At 53.3% G+C, this 18177-nt stretch overlaps 2 protein-coding genes across 2 annotated transcripts in view; both read right to left on the bottom strand.

Moving 5' to 3' along the window:
* The window catches only part of HIPK1 (homeodomain interacting protein kinase 1), a 251253-nt gene that overhangs the window by 168548 nt on the left and 64528 nt on the right, over nucleotides 1-18177 (bottom strand). The gene's annotated exons all lie outside the window — the stretch shown is intronic.
* Nucleotides 14478-17585, bottom strand: OLFML3 (olfactomedin like 3). The gene is made up of 3 exons (XM_062192004.1): nucleotides 17390-17585; nucleotides 16395-16680; nucleotides 14478-15732 (listed from the first exon to the last, which is right to left on the bottom strand). The coding sequence occupies exons 1-3, from the start codon at nucleotides 17501-17503 to the stop codon at nucleotides 14915-14917; spliced, it is 1218 nt and encodes a 405-aa protein (XP_062047988.1). The 5' UTR covers nucleotides 17504-17585; the 3' UTR covers nucleotides 14478-14914.

Here is an 18177-nt window from a genome sequence, read left to right as displayed (position 1 = left end):
CCACTGGTGCTTACCCTCTTCATAAGCTCAGGGACTCCCACACGGCCATTAAGGCGAAGGGGTCAAGAGCATGACCTTGTCAAGGAGAGAGGCGCCTTTCTCTGAAGGGAGGAAGGAACCTCCACTGTGACACGGCCTTGACTAAACAAGTTCAGAGTCGGTGAACTCAAGGGGCTTCCATAGCCTAGACAGCTCATAGCAAGAGTCTCGGGTGATTGCTGACGTCATAAATAAGAGTGCCAATTGTTAAATCAACAACGGGAGTCACTGGGTACATGCTCCCCACGTAGGATCTCTGTCCTTCATGTGTTTTACTATGAAACGTAAAAACACTGCTAGTCGAACAATACCCTATACCTTGTGCGGTTGTGTGAGTGCAGCCTGTTGAAATCCTTGCTTAGTATATACTAAGTTGATCTTCAGTATATGAAGGTAATTAAAAATGAAACTCGATAAAGGGCGGGATGGGAGAGGGAGTGGGAGGGGGGAGGGCCACGGGAGGGAGGGAGGTTGGGGGTGAAGCCACAACAATACAAAAGCTGCACTTTGTAAATTCACATTTATTAAAAAAAAAAAAAAAAAAGAACGGGAATAGGAGACGGAGAAGGAAGAGGGGTGGGAGAGTAGGCAAGAGGGCAGGTATGGTGGGAACAACCACCATACTCCTAAAGTTCTTTTTTTTTATTTTTTATTTTATTTTTTTCTTTTTTTTTTTTTTTAATTTTTGACAGGCAGAGTGGACAGTGAGAGAGAGAGACAGAGAGAAAGGTCTTCCTTTGCCGTTGGTTCACCCTCCAATGGCCGCCGCGGTAGCGCGCTGCGGCCGGCGCACCGCGCTGATCCGATGGCAGGAGCCAGGTGCTTCTCCTGGTCTCCCATGGGGTGCAGGGCCCAAGCACTTGGGCCATCCTCCACTGCACTCCTGGGCCACAGCAGAGAGCTGGCCTGGAAGAGGGGCAACCGGGACAGGATCGGTGCCCTGACCGGGACTAGAACCCGGTGTGCCGGCGCCGCAAGGCGTAGGATTAGCCTAGTGGGCCGCGGCGCCGGCCAGTTCTTTTTTTTTATTTTTTTAAGAGTTTTTTTTTTTTTAATCTTTATTTATTTATTTGGACAGGTAGAGTGGACAGTGAGAGAGAGAGAGACTGAGAGAAAGATCTTCCTTTTGCCGTTGGTTCACCCTCCAATGGCCGCCGCGGCCAGTGCATCACACTGATCCGAAGGCAGACGCCAGGTGCTTCTCCTGGTCTCCCATGTGGGTGCAGGGCCCAAGGACTTAGGCCATCCTCCACTGCACTCCCGGGCCATAGCAGAGAACTGGACTGGAAGAGGGGCAAACCGGGACAGAATCCGGCGCCCCGACCGGGACTAGAACCCAGTGTGCCGGCGCCGCAAGGCAGAGGACTAGCCTGTTGAGCCACGGTGCCGGCCTCCTAAAGTTCTAAATATGAAATGTATGAAGTTTGTATTTCCTAAAAAGGTTTCTGAGGGAAAAAATATTATAAAATGAATAAATTGGGGCCAGCGCTGTGGCTCAGCGGGTTAACGCCCTGGCCTGAAGCACCGGCATCCCATATGGGTGCCAGTTCTAGTCCCGGCTGCTCCTCTTCCAATCCAGTTCTCTGCTATGGCCTGGGAAAGTAGTAGAGGATGGCCCAGATCCTTGGGCCCCTGCACCCACGTGGGAGACCCGGAAGAAGCTCCTGGCTCCTGACTTCAGATCAGCGCAGCTCCGGCTGTTGAGGCCAATTGGGGAGTGAATCATCGGATGGAAGACCTCTCTCTCTCTCTTTTTCTCTCTCTCTCTCTCTCTCTCTGCCTCTCCTCTCTCTGTGCAACTCTGCCTTTCAAATAAATAAACTGTCATTGAACACACACACACACACACACAAAGAGCATGACCTTGGGGTGGTGCTGTGGCCTAGTGGGTAAAGCCGCCTGCCTGCAGTGCTGGCATCTCATCTGACGCCGGTTCGAGTCCCCGCTGCTCCTTCGGCTCCGGCTCTCTGCTATGGCCTGGGATAGCAGTAGAAGGTGGTCCAACTCCTTGGACCCCTGCACCCGTGTGGGAGACTCAGAAGAAGCTCTTGGCATCTGGCTTTGGATTGGCGCAGCTCTGGCCGTTGCAGCCAATTGGGGAGTGAACCATCCGATGGAAGACCTCTCTCTCTGCCTCTCCTCTCTCTGTGTAACTGAATTTCAAATAAAAATAAATAAATCTGGCCGGCGCCGTGGCTCAACAGGCTAATCCTCCGCCTTGCGGCGCCGGCACACCGGGTTCTAGTTCCGGTTGGGGCGCTGGATTCTATCCTGGTTGCCCCTCTTCCAGGCCAGCTCTCTGCTATGGCCCGGGAAGGCAGTGGAGGATGGCTCAAGTCCTTGGGCCCTGCACCTGCATGGGAGACCAGAAGCACCGGCTCCTGGCTTCGGATCAGCGCGATGAGCCGGCCGCAGTGGCCATTGGAGGGTGAACCAACGGCAAAAGGAAGACCTTTCTCTCTGTCTCTCTCTCTCACTATCCACTCAGCCTGTCAAAAAAAATAAATAAAAAAATAAAAATTAAAAAAAAATAAATCTTTTTTTAAAAAAAGGCCTCTCTCTCTCTCTCTCTGCCTCTCTATTTCAAATAAATAATCAAAAAAAAAATTAAAATTAAAAAGAGCATGACCTTTGGAGCCACAGAGACTTTGGTACAATTTCTGACTGAAGGGAGCACAGGTGAGAGGCAGTGGTGTTTGTCCTGGGGGAATTATGTGTCTGAACCTCAGTTTCCTCATCTGTAAAATGGGGATAATAACAGCTCTAACCTGTAGGCTTGCAAGGATGAAGTAAGAAAATGATTCAATATATGTTAGTGATATTCACACAGTTTTTTTTTTTTTTAGATTTATTTATTTATTTATTTGAAAGGTAGAATTATAGAGAGGCAGAGAGACAGATCTTCCATCCGCTGGTTCACTTCCCAGATGGTGGCAATGGCTGGAGCTTCACCAATTGAAAGCCAGGAGCCAGGAGCTTCTTCCCAGTCTCCCACATAAGTGCAGGGGCCCAAGGACTTGGGCCATTCTCCAGTGCTTTCCCAGGGCATAACAGAGAGCTGGATCAGAAGTGGAGCAGGCGGGACTCGAGAACTGGTACCCATATGGGATGCCAGCACTGCAGGCAGCAGCTTTACCTGCTACGCCACAGCGCAGACCCCTATTCACACAGTTTTAACACATTTATTTACCTTAACCCAAATATAATATGGCCCTGACTGGCTTTTTGTCTTTTCTCTCTCTGCATCCACAGAAGCACGTGAGCCTAACCACGCCCACCACTTTGTCCACGTCAGGGCCTGGTTCCCTTCTTTCCTCTGAGACCCACCTCCACCTTCACGGAGTCTCTGCAAAGCCCCCTCATCAGAGCAAGACTGCTTCCTGCTTGCAATTCTCACAAAACATCCCCCGCCTAGGACACATTACTTTCATTAATTTGTCAAAATATGTGTTTGAAAAGCAGTTACAGAGAATGAGAGAGACATCTTCCATCCACTGGTTCACTCCACAAATAACTTTAAATGCTAGGGTTGGGCCAGGCCAAAGCCAAGAGCCTATAAATGCAATGGGGTCTCCCATGCGGGTGGCAGGGGCCCAAGCACTTGAGCCATTTCCACTGCTTTTCCCGGGGATAAGCAGGGATCAGAACCTGAGCAGCTGGGACTTGAACCAGAGCTCCATTGTGAGATGCCGGCGTCACAGGCAGCAGCTTAACCTGCTGTACCACAACATCGGCCCCAAGACACGCATCTTAACTGACTTAGGTGGTCTTGGGCAGTAGTGCTTTATCATCCCCTCCCCCACTGACCCTTCTCAACTGGGACATAAGCCTCTGAGGTCTGACAGTCTTCCCAGGGCCTCCTCACCCCTGCACAAAGCCTGGGGCTCATTAAGCAGCTGCTGGCAGGTGGGATGAGTTGTTTGACGCCTCAGTGAGGCCGCCGCATTCGTGCCGCGTGCAGCAGGTAGAAAGTGCTCAGCAAAGAGCAGAGGCCAGAGGTCAATGCCTGTCCAAAGCCACAGCCCAAGCCAAGGTGAATGCGTGGTTGCATTCAGGTAGTCAAAAAGGCCCTGTTCCCAGGAGACTGACAAAGACAGCTGTACACAAAACAAGCGGGGCTCTGGCTCCTCCTGGTTCTGGCTCCCAGGCTGCTGGCTCTTGGGCAGGGTTCTGTACTCAGGAGAGAAGCAGCCTCTTCTGGAAGAGGAATCTGTGGAAAGACACTTGGGCCTCACTGCCCAAGCTCTTGGAGAGCCTCCTCGGGAGAGGAGAGGACAGTCCTGCACAGACACCCTCCTGCATTCCAGCCTTTGTGTCCCCCTGTTCTCTTCACACATCCATGGAACCAGATCACTAGGCACTGACACTGAGAAGAGACAGCTGCTGTCCTAGCCATCAAGGGGTTGGCTCCCCAGAGAAAGAGACAGTTTCTGCAGCAAGTTATGCCACCATCTGCAACCTTAGCATCCCATATAAGCACAGGTTCGAGTCCCAGCTGCTCCACTTCCGATCCAGCTCCATGCTAATGTACCTGGGCAGGCAACAGAAGATGGTACAAGTGCTTGGGCCCCTGCTGCCCATGTGGGAGACCCAGATGGAGTTCTAGGCTCCTGGCTTCTGCCCAGATCAGCCCTAGCCATTATGGCTGCTTGTGGAGTGAACCAGTAGATGGAAGATCTCTCTTTCACTGTCTCTATCACTTTGTCTTTCAAATAAATAAATGTTATGAAGGAAGGAAGAGAGGGAGGAAGGGAGGAAGGGGATGGGGAGGGAGAGAGAGAGAGAGAGAAAAGGAAGGAAGGAAAGAAAGGGAAAGTTTTACAGCCTGGTCCTCAAAGGCAGGTCCACAAATAAACAATGATGTGCACAGAGGCACGTGCACATGTGCTGAGGCCAGGAGAGGCTCTGTGGCAAGGTCAAGTGCAGTCCCGTTGGGTGCCCGATGGTAGCGGCTGTGAGTGTGACAAGCGTCCCCCGAGCAGCAGCTGAGCAGCCTGCGGCAGGGGCTCATTCCCCCTCCTCCAGCAAGGCTGGGGTAGAGGCCCTCCTGCCACACCACACTGTCACACTGTCACTTAGTATGCTCATTCCCCTTTACCCAACTGGTCCTCAAGCTGTTAAGACAAATCAGTGTCTGTTTTACTCACTGTCGTGAATAAAAACTTTACACAGCACACAGTAAATACTCCATCAATATTCATTACATTTGTAATTAATCAGTTGTCTGTCCTAGTTGGCTTTGACATTGAAGTGTTCCTACAGTCTGCCTCTCCCTCTCCCGTGGGCCCACGTCTGTGTCTGTCAGTGGTCTTCTCCCTCTCACCCTTGTCTCGCTGCACTTCCCCTGCCCTGCAGTAAACTAAGCTCTGCATTGGGACAGAGTTTTGACTCTGCAGTTGGGAAACCATTTCTGGCTTTGAATTTCCTGGGTGCCGATGATCACTCACAGAAGTTCAATCCCAATACATGGTCCAGGTGAGACAGAGTTTGTATCCTCTGTTTAAGTCTGGCAGAGCTACAAGTTATTTTTGTTTGTGATAATGGGGACTTCTATTTTCATCTTCTCATTTTTTCTACTTCTTTTTTTAAAGACTTAGGTACTTATTTCAAAGACAGAGAGAGACAGAGAGCGCCCTTCCATCTGTTGGTTCACTCCCCCAGATGACTGCAATGCCCAGGGCTGGGCCAAGCCAGAAGCCTGGAACTCCATCCAGGTCTCCTACATGGGTGGCAGGGACCCAAAGACATGTGCCATCCTCTGTTGCATTCCCAGGTGCCTTAGCAGGGAGCTGGATCAGAAGTGGAGCAGCCAGGACTTGAACCTGTGCTCAGTGTCGCAGCGTGCCCAACCTGTTGCACCACAATGCCAGCCCCGTATTTCTCACTTGTAGGTCATCCTTTTGCTTTTCCTTCCCAGATTCGTGGCCCTGCCCAGTCCTTGGCTGCCCAAACCCAGCACTGACACAAGACACTCTATTCTGAGTATTGGGTGAGTGATGAGAGCAGGCAGCATCGGTGCAGCTGCAGAATTTATAAAAACACTTGCACACCAGTATCCCACGTGATCATCACACCTTCCCCGGGGGGGGAGATAGTCGTAGTGCTGTCTTATAGATGGAGAAACTAAGATCACACAAGCAGAAAACAGCTGAACTGCAGCTGGCACCTGGGACATCCGCTCCGTGCAGCCACACTGCCCTTGGAGGGGGAGAGCGCCAGCCTGATTCTTTACAGACAAGGAATCAATACAAGTGTTTTTCTGCCTCGCTTGCCCTCATTAAAAACCCACAGAACATAAATCACAATTTATCACTGGTAATTTGCCTGCAATTTACAGGCCTTCCAATGAGTCCTGAGGTTCCCTTTAGATGGGATTACTCTTATCTCAATTTAAAACCCACTGACACAATTAACATTTCCCCTCAGTCTCCCCTTACCTACTTCATTAGCCTTAAGTGTTTCCAGTTTCCGCTGCTTAAAGTGTCTGCTACAGTGTCCCCTAGAAATCGAAGCAATAAGTGACTGCAAAAAATATTTCACTTCCCTCGGGACTAAGCAGGTGGGAAAGGACAGAGCAGGAGAGAAAAAGGGATTTGCTTGGTCATAATTAGGTGATGGGAGAAATTCATATCTAGGTGTGTTTATCTCCCCTGGACGGGGAGGGGGGATGCATAAGATTCCAGCTCCTTGGGTAGAGACTCCTGGAGTGGGAACCACTGCTTCTTCAGCTGGTATCAGTATAAGGCAAGCACCGGCCTCCCAGGGCGCTGGGTAGACTGTACCACGTGCAGAAGGCACCGGGCAGTCAGGAGGTGTTTTTATAACTCGCAGAGACCAGACCAGACGACTTTACAGAAAAAAAAAAAGTTTTGTTGTTGTTGTTTGTTTATTTGAAAGGCAGACAGAGGAGAGAGAGCAAGAATAAGAGTCTTCCATCTGCTGTTTCACTCCCCAAATGCCCACAACACTCAGCGCTGGGCTGGACAAAATCTAGTAGCCCCTAATTTAATCCTGGTCTCCCATGTGGGTGGCAGGAACCCTAGTACTTGAGCCACCACCTGCTGCTTCAAGAGGGTTCTCATTAGCAGGAAGTGGGAACCGGGAGTGGAGCCAGGACTTGAGACAGGCACCCCAGTATGGGATGCAGGCCTCGTAAAACAGCGGCTTACCTGCTGCACTCAATGCCTGCTCCAACAGTTGGCTTTAAGACCCCCTCTAGCTGAAAACAGGCAACACTTCTGCTCTGTGGAATATTCTGCCATCCTCCGTGTGACCCCAGCAAAGGACCTATTCTGTGTACCAACTCTGAATCTTTGAAAGCCCTCTCACTCCTCTTCTCCTCTGGATTAGAGGAGGCAGCCGATTAGCCACAGTGTGGAGAACGCTCAAAGTGAACGCAGTGCCTACAAGGAGAGCTGGCAGGTGGCAGTGAGCAGAGACAGAAGAAACGCCAAGTAGAAAGGCATGAGAGCCTCCTTCCACACAGCATAATTGGCTCTGAATGCATCACGACCTCGCAGCACAGGGTGGGCGTTGATGCTGACAAGAACACTGAGTCACCAGAGGCCAAACCGTGGAGACCTTGTTGGGAGCTGGCCACTCAGTTACAAAACATCTACTCCACTCCCCATGTGCACCCAACTCGGGTCCCTGGGAACAGAAACCAAAGTATGGTCGCTGCCTTCAAAAGGTTATTTGGACTTCACTTTTCCCAGCTGGAAGAACAGCGAAGCCAAGACAGGTGATTCCGAAGAGTCCTTTCCTACGTGTTCTGAATGTTCTACGTGTTCGGACTTGAACCTCAACTTGAACCTCAACAACCCTAAGAAATGGGCAAATCCACGTCACATATTTCTGTTTTGCAAAGAAGCATACAGAGGTACAGAGTCAGCTTCTTGCTCAGAGAGGCAGAGCCAGGACCAATGACACAGGAACAGAAAGGTCCTGCTGGGGCTGTTGCTGTGGCGTAGCGAGTAAAGCCTCTGCCTGCAGTGCCAGCATCCCATCTGGGTGCTGGTTCGAGACCTGGCTGCTCCACTTCTGCTCCAGCTCTCTGCCATCCCTGGGAAAGTGGAGGATGGACCAAGTCCTTGGGACGCTGAATCGCGTGGAAGATCGGGAAGAAGCTCCTGGCTCCTGGCTTCTGATCGGCACAGCTCTGGTTGTTACGGCCATCTGGGGAATAAACCTTTCTCTCTCTCTGCCTCTCTGTAAGTCTGCCTTTCAAATAAATAAATAAGCCCATAAAAGAAAAAAAAAAAGGCCTTCTTACTCCCAACCCTGAGCTCTTTGCACACGCTCTCCCTTCCTCAGAAAGGGAGGCCACGATGGAGGAGGAGCAGTTCTGCCCTGGACAACTGCACGGCTTTCCAGGAAGACAACATTCAGCAGCTACAAAACAAAAGTCAAATACCTGCAGGCTGAAGAGCAAGTAGCACGGCGCCGAGACATCTGTCAAAGCCAGCAACAAGCAAGTAAAAACAGTCAACAGCGATGGCTTCTGGGGACAGCTGCTGAACCATTAAAACGTCTTTGTGAGAAAACGTGGTAAAAAGAAGAAGGTAGCTTTGGGAGCACCATATAAAACACACACGTGTACACACCTATGTGCACACACATGCACACACACACAATCATTGCTGGCAGCGGTGGCCCAGGCACAGAGAAAGGTGGATGCTGTGGCACACCTGTCTTCCCTGATGACTGGTGTGGACAGCTGGTACAGGACACCTGTCAATGCTGCTGTTGTTGACAACGCAGAACTCTGTGGTGGGAAACAGGTGCCACATCTCCCCACACAACCATGTGCAAGTGGAGAAGGGCGAGCCCCTGACTGAAGACAGATGGTTTACAAGGGCAGGCAGAGACGGCCACCAGCATACTGTCCAACAGCAGGACAAACAAGAGTCACGGCCTGGGACTGAGCATGTACCGAACCTCGGCGGCTCTGGATGCTCTGCCACACGTCTCACAAACACTGGCTCCTCCAGCCAGGGCTCACAAGCAGCCTGTGCGTCTGGAAGCTTCACTGATGCTCAGAGAAGTGGGTCGCCCAAGATCCAGTGGCTCAGCAGAATTCCAGCTCATCCTGAGTTCACACTCCTCACATGGCCTCCAGCACGTAAGTCCCAATATTTAGGAGCTCCATGGCCTTGGACAAATCATCTTAATCTCTATAAAGCTAGGTTCCTGAGGTCTGCCTACTGTCTCGTGGGATTACCGTGAAGACCAAAGGAGATACAGTACATGAGTGCTCTGTTATTTGAAATGACACACGCCATGGTGATGAGCTGGTGCTGTGAACAATCTTTACTGAGCACCAACGACGTGCCAGGTACAGGGCTTCCTGCTTTACTGAGATTACTTCATTGAATTCTCACAACAATCTGAAGTGGTATTGTACCATGATCTTTAAAAAAAAAAAAAAAAAAAAAGCAGAGCTACAGATGAGGGGTGGGGCGGGGACGGGTGGGAGAGAGGTCTTCCATCTACTGGTTCACTCCCTGAATGGCCACAACAGCCAGAGCTGGGACGATCCAAATCCAGGAGCCAGGAGCTTCATCTGGGTCTCCTATGTGGGTGCAGGAGCCCAAGCACATGGGTCATTCTCCACTGCTTTCCCAGGCACATTAGGAGGGAGCTGGGTTGAAAGTGGATCAGCCGGGACCTGAACCAGCGACCATATGGGATGCTGGCACCACAGGTGGAGGCTTAGCCTACTATGCCACAGCGCTGGCCCCAACCTCCTCCCTTCTGTAGGTGAAAGAGCATAGGCTCAGAGAGGCAAAGTGACTTACCTGCTCCGAGTAACAAGTAAGTAGCAGGACGGGTCAGGGACGGGACCTAGGGTTAACTACTCCAGGACGTTTACTATGAAGCAGCTGCTGAGCCCTAGATCCCCTCACAACCTTGTGCTATGCTACTGGCTTCCTGCCCTGTGGTCACAGGGTGTAGCTGTGCAAGCCTAGCTTGAGAGCTCCCCCTCGGGCGTCTGCCCTACACATCCTCACTGCGTGTAGGCCGGCGTGCTCTGCGGTTGAGGGGAGATTTTGCTTTCTGTTGTTATCTACAGCTTGTCCAGCTGAACTGAAAACTGCGACCCAGAACATGTACCATGAGCTGGCAGTGAGCCACTCCTGAGTCAGGTTCCGAGTTAGGAGACAAACACGCACCCCCACAGCAGCCCCCGTGAACTCCCTCCAGGGCTCCCCCTCTGATGGGGAGCGTGAACACCTGCAGCCATCCATGCAGTCATCAAGAATTCTCTGAGCACCTTCCTGGAGCCAGGCTCTGAGTCAGGCTCTGGAGACACAAAGAGGAGCCAGACACAGCTCACCGTGGGCCGGCCTCTGTACAGGTTCTACAAAGAGCAGGCAGGGACTCACAGGAAGGAAAGGCGCCTGGTCCTAAGTAGCTGGGAGTGGAAATGTTCAGAAAAGCCTGCCCAAAGGGCACAGAGCTGCCACTTGCTAATTGTCAGCACTATCGCTGAGCTTGCACATAAAGTCTGCAATCCGCACGGGAACAACCTATCCGCGAGATGGAGCACTCAGGGGCAGTGCCAGACTGACCCCCAGCTTGCTCGACTAGCCAAGTCCGTGCCCTGTCGAATTCAGGAAAGTTCCCTCCGAGAACACTGGCACGGACAGGATGGGAACAGAGACAGCACACCGTGAAGGAATAAGCTAGCTTGGGATCACAGAGGAGACACAACTTGGTAGAAGGTCTCAGGTCAGGTCCAGCCCAGCTGCTTTCCTTATCCCCGTTAGCCTCTGGGCCTTGTACAGGGAGGGGCAATTAGGAGTGGAGGCCGTTTGCTCAGCAGCCCAGGGAATAGCGAGACACAGTGAAGAGGAGGAGTCTTTGGGTTGCAGCAAACAGAAACCCAGGAATACTGACTTAAACAAAAACCAACCCACCTACCCACCCAGAAAAGGGGGTATTTAAGGATTTAGGCATTTTGTAGACCCCAAGAGGCAGAGGTGTGTGGTGACCTCCGGAGTGAGGGCCCCTCCTCCTCCCCTGCCATCTGCCTCCCACTTCTCTCCATGGGGGGCCCACAGATGCCTCTACTCCCTGTGCTAACACATGGCTTCTCAGCAATGCTAAAGCCCCAGGGGAACCTGAGCTTTTCCCTAGGGCCACACAGCTGAGGCCAGGGAGTAAGGGTGTCTTATCTTCAGAGAAGGTAGCAACTGGAGCTGGTGGATCCCCAGAGGCCATGCCAGAATGTTCTGGAGAGGTGTCAACTCTGGGTTTTGTCAGAACCCAAGTTCTGATGGGAGGCTGCTGAGAATTCTGTTTTTATTTGCTCACTCTGCCTCTTAAAGTAATACATGGGCATCCACAGTTATAATTCTTCTGTGGACTTATTAAATCCATAAATAAGGATTTAATCTTTTAAGCTCCACATGGTGCAAGCAAAAAGTTAAAGAGCAGGCCTGGGGGGCTCCGCGCCCTTGGTGGCACCTGGCGGGCAGGCTGCAGCTGCTGACAGGGGCTGGGACTGGCAGAACGGTCTCTGTCCTTGGGCTGAAGAGACAGAGAGCCTTCCTGGGCCATTACTGGAAGGGCAGGCAAACAGAGGCTGCCTGTAGGCCTGAAGAGACTGCTGTGTTTTGCGTGTCCTCCAGGAGTCCACAGTGACTGGGACTTTGGTCCCCAGAGTGGCAGTTCTGAGAGGTGGCATGGACCATTAAGAGGGGCCCCGAGGGAGGTGCTGGGGGTGACTGGAGTGTGTCCTTGCAGGGGACTGTGGCACCCCAGCCTTTCTCTCTGCTCTTAGTTCAAGGTATGTCCACTTGTCCCAACACAGCGGGTCGTAGCTGGGAGAGGGCCCTCACCAGAACCAAGCGGATGCCAGCACCATGCCCTTGAACCTCCAAAACTGTGAGCCACACAGACCCTTCTTTTACATAAGTAGCCTGTGTCAGGTACTTAGTTACCGTGGGAACAGACCAACACAGAGACCTGCCCTGAAGGCTGGAGGAACACCAGGACAGTCCTAGCAGCCCTCACAATGGGCATGTTTTGACCTAAACCAGGTTCAGAAACGTGAAGCAGTGGGAAGGCACGCTCCCAGGAGCCTCGGGGAAGGGGCACCTGAGCAAGGAGAGAGATCGAGAAGGCTTCCAGAAAAGCAGAGCCTGGAAGAGGAAGCAGGGGAACGGGCTCTGGGTCCCAGCTAGCCCAGGGCCTCAGTCCAGAGGAAGAAACCGCATTCTTTACATCCCCGCCCATCCCTCCCTGCCAGGACTGACAATGGCGGCTCAGGTTCCTTGATCCAAGAGAACAAGATGAACGCTTCGGTTCCTCTGGCAGGCAGATGCTAAGAACCAGTGTTGGAGGGAGGGAAGCCCTCTCAACCCTGCCTCGGGACCCGGTGACAGCTGTCTCCTCTGCACCCTGGCCCTTGCTGCTGTCCCTGAACCCCAATCCCCAGCTACTCCCTGCCTTAGGACCACTGCTCGGGGGCACATGGGGGACTTGTCTTTGGATCCTTCAGCCATCGCTCCTCCACGAGGGCCTTTGCTTTCCACCGTTTTTGTTCCACCAAAGGCGGTAACCTGCTTCTGCCCGGCGGCGGGCCGTGGACGGTCTGAGAAGGGGCAAGGAGTCTGTGTTTTGAGGCTAGCATTCAGCTCCTGAGGCTGTCTCCCTGAGCAGCAGTTCGCTGGATCTGCCCACACAGTTGCACTCACCTTCCGAAACGCTTCCAAAATAGCACTAGCTATTGTACAGGAGCCAGGAAGAAGAAAGCAAAAAAGTAATACATGACAAGGCTCCAGAGACTTCTGCCCTTTCAGAAAAGTCTGAGCAAACTTTTCCAAAGACATTTTCAGCCAAAAAAAAAAAAAAAAAAAGGCACCTGCATTTCCCTTTCTCATTGAGGAACCACGCAAAGAAATACCACAATGACAGGCACACACGGAGAGGCAGCACCCGCTACTCAGACTGCCCAAGCCTCGAGAGCGGACCTCCTATGCTTGCTTCTCACACTGATGACATCTACAGTCCTCCTTGGATACAGTCCCATGCTCTAGAAGCTTCAGCTCACGCGCAGGCACACACAGTCATATTGGAAGGAGACAAGCACCCGCTGCCCCTCACACACACACACACACACACACAGTCACGGAGCTTGCTGCTGGCCCTCCGGGACTGGACTCTGCTCTCCAGGCCGCCACTGCGAACTGCCTTCCTCCTCCACAGCCCGGCACATGCCCTGCGCTGGAGCCAGATGTTCCGTGGGCAGACCCCTCTGCGGGCTGACAGGCGGTGATTACCATTGCCAGCCCCACATTAGGGGAGCGCTGAATGGGAGCACGCCCCAACCACCTCAGGCTCCCTACAATAGCGCCTTTGTGTGGTGCCGCATCCCTTTCTGTTCCCCTGCCTCCTCGGCTCCGCCTGAGGAGAGAAGAAAAGACAAAGGAGGATAGGGGGCTCTCACTGAGCCCCCCACCCTGGGCTGGGGAGGAGGCTGTAGCTTGCAGGGCTTCAGTGAGGGGAGGACAAGACTCTTCCTTCCCCCTCTCCTCTGCATGATAAATAACCAAGAGCCTTCCCAGGGTGCCTGAGCTAAACTCCCCATGAAACAGGGGCTCCTGTCCGTGCGCCAGGCTTGCCCCAGAGTGCTGCACACCCGGATGAGGCCGGGGAGGTGGGGCCTGTTGCAGAGAGCTGCAGAATCCTAGACCAGAGTCCAAAAGCTGGAGATTGCCTCCTGCTGTCCGCCAGCTGCAACCACACGCCAGAGGCCAGGCAGCTTCAGCCAAGAAGGGTTAAGTTTCCAGGAGCCCTGGTTAGACTTCCGCCAGGTTCCAGGCCTGGAGCAGGCATAGGGGTGTGGAGAGTGGAGGAAATGCAAGCGGGAGGCGTTGGGGGAACTGGTCCCAACAACATCTGGGCCACGGTCACTGCCCCTCCTCCCTGCCCAAACCGCAGACGCCGTGGCAGCAGGAAAATCGGAGCGGTTCAGACCAAGAGGGATTGTGCAACCTGGCCCTGGGGAAGAGCCTGAGGCTGGACAGAGGTGGGAGTTGGGGGGCGGGGGGCACAGTCCACTGCGGAGACTTCGAGTTCTCACCAGAAACACAGGCTGGTTTCCACCCAAGCCTTCAACACAATTAACATCCATTTTCTGGTCCAGAATCCTCTGCGAACTGCAGCTGGAAGCCCTGCCCCACCCCCACCCCCAGTGCCATTGGTAGTTCTGGGATGGCTGCTGTTGGACGGCTGCTCCCCCAGCCCCCTGGAGGGGCGGGATTCTGCAGCTTCCCCAAGCTTCCCCAAGCGCCTCTCCGTAAAACCTCCCTCTCCCTTGGCAAAGGGAGCCCAGCCAAGTTCCTAATGTGACTGGGAGAGTAGGGATGGGATGGGAGGAAGACTACAGTGAGTGGTCATGGGCAGGCATACCCCAAACACACACAGGAAAGGAGGAGTGGATTTTCTTTTTAATGCAAAATGTTGCAATACAAAGTGAGGTGGAGAAGAGGGGGAGAGAGAGAGGGCAGTGCTGGGTCTCTTTCTGCTCTCCCAGAAGTCGTACAGAGGGCAAGAACACACACCGTTGCCGGGTCCCTGGGGTTGCAGTGCTCCGGGTCTAGGCTGACTGGAGCCTGAGATCCTTTGACATGGGGTGGGAGAGCAGCAATGAACATTTAGAGTTTTGACATTTTTAGCTCTAAAAAGATGCCTTGGCATCTGGAGTTCCATCTGAAACAATGGGGCTATGAGAACATGGATGCCATTGGCTAAAAAATAGGGGACATTGAGGCACGACCTGCTGACCTCTGGAGAACAAGGAGCAGGAAATCCAGCAGGGACAGAAATGTATGGCGGTGAGAGGGACTCCAAAAACAAGGCCAGCTCCTCAAACTTCCTCCTCTTTCCTCCTCATCTCCAGCTTATAAACAATCTGGTAGCCATCATCCCAGGCATAGAGCTGGCGCTCCCGGGGGTTATAGCGGAGGCTGGCATGGGCACCGTATCGGCGGGGAAAGTAAGACAGTGCTGCCCGTTCAGGGCTCAGGGTGCCACTGGCATCAAAGGAGCACTGGATGCGGGCCCGACTGGCAGGGCGCGTGTTATAGACGACGTAGAGGGTCCCACAGATGACAAAGGCAGCCTCGGCATTCTCCCTGGGACACGGCGTGTCCCACTGCTGCTCTGTGTCTAGTGTCTGTGGGTCTAACTTAGCCAGACACAAGTGTCTGTCATCCTCCCGGGTGGCATAGACAGCCCACAGGCCCTCCTCATCGGCTGCCAGGTCGATGTAGGTGTCCGCTGTCAGCCCATACGGAGGGATCAGCCCCTCTGCTGGGAACACTGAGCTGTCCACCACTGTTCGGTTGGCCAGGTGGAATTTGATGAGCTGCAAAGTGGTCAACTCCCCACCACCTCCAGGCCCTCCGGGAGGCCTCCGGGCATAATACAGAAAGCCACCGTACACCAGCTGCCCGGTGCCCACCCAGGGGAAGGGCACCCGGACTCGGGAAGCTTTCCGGGCAGCCATAGCAAGGGTGAAGTCCCGCAGCCTCGGGAAGACAAAGGCTGTGTCATTCAGTGTCCCATCTAATACGTAGATCTTCTCTGCTGGGCCCATTGGATCCTTGGTCCACAGACCAGCTGGGCCACCGAACCGCTTCAGGATCTTCATTGACCTCACCTGAGAGATTGTGTAGCCACAGTCTGGTGGGGGAAGGAGAAAAGCACAAGAAAAGGAAATAAGAGAGAGTTGTATGCCTACAGCAGGAACCCCCCGCAAGGCGGGATATGGGAACAGTGGTCGTTTGCCCGGTAGATGTCCCCACTCTTGTGGAAGACTGGGGAATGGAGGATACCTGCTGGGTCCCCAGCAGCTCTCCTTCATGCACCTGTCATTACAGAGATCACCCGAACACACACTCTAGAAGCTGGAGTCACAGTGGACAAGGACAAAGAGGAAAGAGAAACAAGGAAGAAAGGCTACTGAGGGGGCCAGTGCTGTGGCACAGCAGGTAAAGCCACTGCCTGCAGTGCCGGCATCCCATATGGGCGCCAGTTCGAGTGCCGGCTGCCCAACTTGTGATCCAGCTCTCTGTTATAGCCTGGGAAAGCAGTGGAAGATGGCCCAAGTCACTGGGTCCCTGCACTCGTGTGGGAGACCTGGATGAAACTCCTGGCTTCGTATCAGCCCAGCTCCAGCCGTTGCGGCCACTTGGGGAGTGAACCAATGGATGGAAGACCTCTTTCTCTCTCTGCCTTTCAAGTAAATAAATAAATCTTAAAAAAAAAAAAAAAAAAAGAAAAAAAAAAAAAGAACGAAAGAAAGGCTACTGATAGCGTGAGGGGCCTGCTTTGAGACCATTTACCTGTTACCATATCGTACTTCTCGTTTCTTCTGCCCTTGCCTTTTGTCCCAGGGCCTCCGGTCACCTTCTCATCAAACTCCACACAGGGCAGAGCTGGGTTCTGGGTCTCCAAATAGTCAACCTCCCGCTCCAGACGGTCCACTCTGCCCGAGATGGTGTCAGCCTCGGTTCTGAGCGCCTCTCGCTCCTTCTCTGCCACCTCCAGCAGCGGCAGCATCTTGTTCTTGAAGTCCCGCAGCTCGGCAGCATGCCGACTGCTCTGGTCCTGGCACTGTGCCAGGCGCTCCTGAAGGGATGGGGAATCAGGAGAGAGGGCCGCAGGGTTACAAGTCCCAGGCAGGCGGAGGCCCAACCAGGGAGTCAAGAATGCGAAAAAGAACAAACTCAGCCAAGCTTTAATAGCCCATTCCACCCCCACAGAAAAGAAAACCAGATGTCCAGAGGTGCTAAGTGTGCAACAGCCCAGCTCAGCTTCACCTCGGCCCCTACGCTACCCCTACTCGGTGCCTCCAGCCTGTGTACCCTGTGAGCAGGGCCACTGTGCCCTCTGAGGTTCAAGGGAAGCCTCGGTGCATGAAGGCGGCAAGGGCTCCCTCCTCCACCGTACAGTTCACTCCACAGGGATTAGGATGCTGCAGATAGCACACTGGTTTAAAAAGGCAGGAAGCTGCAGATTCCTTGGGAACCTCAACTCAGCAGAATCATCAGCTCCTCCGGTTGCATCCCCACCGTCCTGGCTCTCATTTCCACTCTGCTCCCTTACCCCATCTAATTCCGTGGGTAAAGCACAAAGGTCTGTTTGCTTTGGAATCCTCTGTGTGGGGAGAGAGGAGGGCTTGTAGTTGGAGGATTCTCTCATCAAAAGACAGAATCTTCTGTAGGTTCTTGCAGCATCCTATCCTGTCACCCCCAGATGCCTAACAAATTGGTCGGTCAAACCAATCAAAGATGTAGAATCCTTCTAGGCTAGGCTAGAAGAGAAAGGAGTCCCTCACCTCTAAGGCAGCTAGCCGGCGTTCCATGTACTCCACAAGGTGGTGCTGCTGTCCTCGAAGGGGTCCTGACCATGACAAAAGGAAGAAGAGGAGGAGTGGAGTGCTGGGCCCCATGGCAGCGTGAAGAGTGGGTCGAGAGTGGAAGAAGTGTGCACTCGGCCTCTTCCCCTCAAGCCTGCGGGCTGGCTTTGGAGGCGGGGTGGGGGCGGTGCCTTCCTTCTGATCTCTGGGTCTCTCTCACTACTCTGGAATGCTTTCCCAGTTTCTTCACAATCCCCACCCCCTCCTTTCCGCCTTGATTGATTAAACACAGATGGCCCATTGCACAGCAGCCAGGAGCCTAACCACCTCCCGCACAGGCTGCAGGCGCCCCAAGGGGGGGTGGGGGGGACAGGCAGCCTCTAGGCAGTCACCCAGAGGAAAGAGCTGGCTGCAGGAGGCAGGGACCCTGGAGGAAACAGCAAACTCTCCCCCTCAGTTTCAGAGGCTGACAGCGCTCCCTCTCTCACAGGAACAAAATGGACTGTTTTCTGCCTCCTTCAGTGTAAGCTGGAAGTGGGGGTGGGGCGGGGGATGAAGTTTGAGGGGAGGAGGTGAAGAAAAAGAGCCAAAGTGGTCAAGTTTAACTTTTTCTGTAGCTCACTGGCGCCATCTTGTGCCAAGCACCTGGTGTTCTCTCTCACGATTAACAGCATCAAGGCTTGGACTCCACCCCATGTGGAAAATTTTCCACAAAGCCAGCCAAGGAGACTGAAGTATAATGGCTTTCATCATTAAAATGCAGATTT

This window comes from Lepus europaeus, chromosome 5, assembly GCF_033115175.1.
Source record: "Lepus europaeus isolate LE1 chromosome 5, mLepTim1.pri, whole genome shotgun sequence".
In the NCBI taxonomy this organism is placed as follows: domain Eukaryota; kingdom Metazoa; phylum Chordata; class Mammalia; order Lagomorpha; family Leporidae; genus Lepus; species Lepus europaeus.
The sequence above is the reverse complement of the archived record's forward strand: the minus strand, read 5'-3'. Positions and strand labels throughout refer to the sequence as shown.

Bases quoted from the DNA above. Each gene is read 5' to 3' on its own strand.
- OLFML3 (XM_062192004.1), bottom strand. From the start codon at position 17,503: ATGGGGCCCAGCACTCCACTCCTCCTCTTCTTCCTTTTGTCATGGTCA. The intron at 16,681-17,389 runs GTGAGGGACTCC...CCATCCCTTCAG, and splicing joins GCCGGCTAGCTGCCTTAGAG to GAGCGCCTGGCACAGTGCCA. The intron at 15,733-16,394 runs GTAAATGGTCTC...TTCCCCCACCAG, and splicing joins GAAGTACGATATGGTAACAG to ACTGTGGCTACACAATCTCT.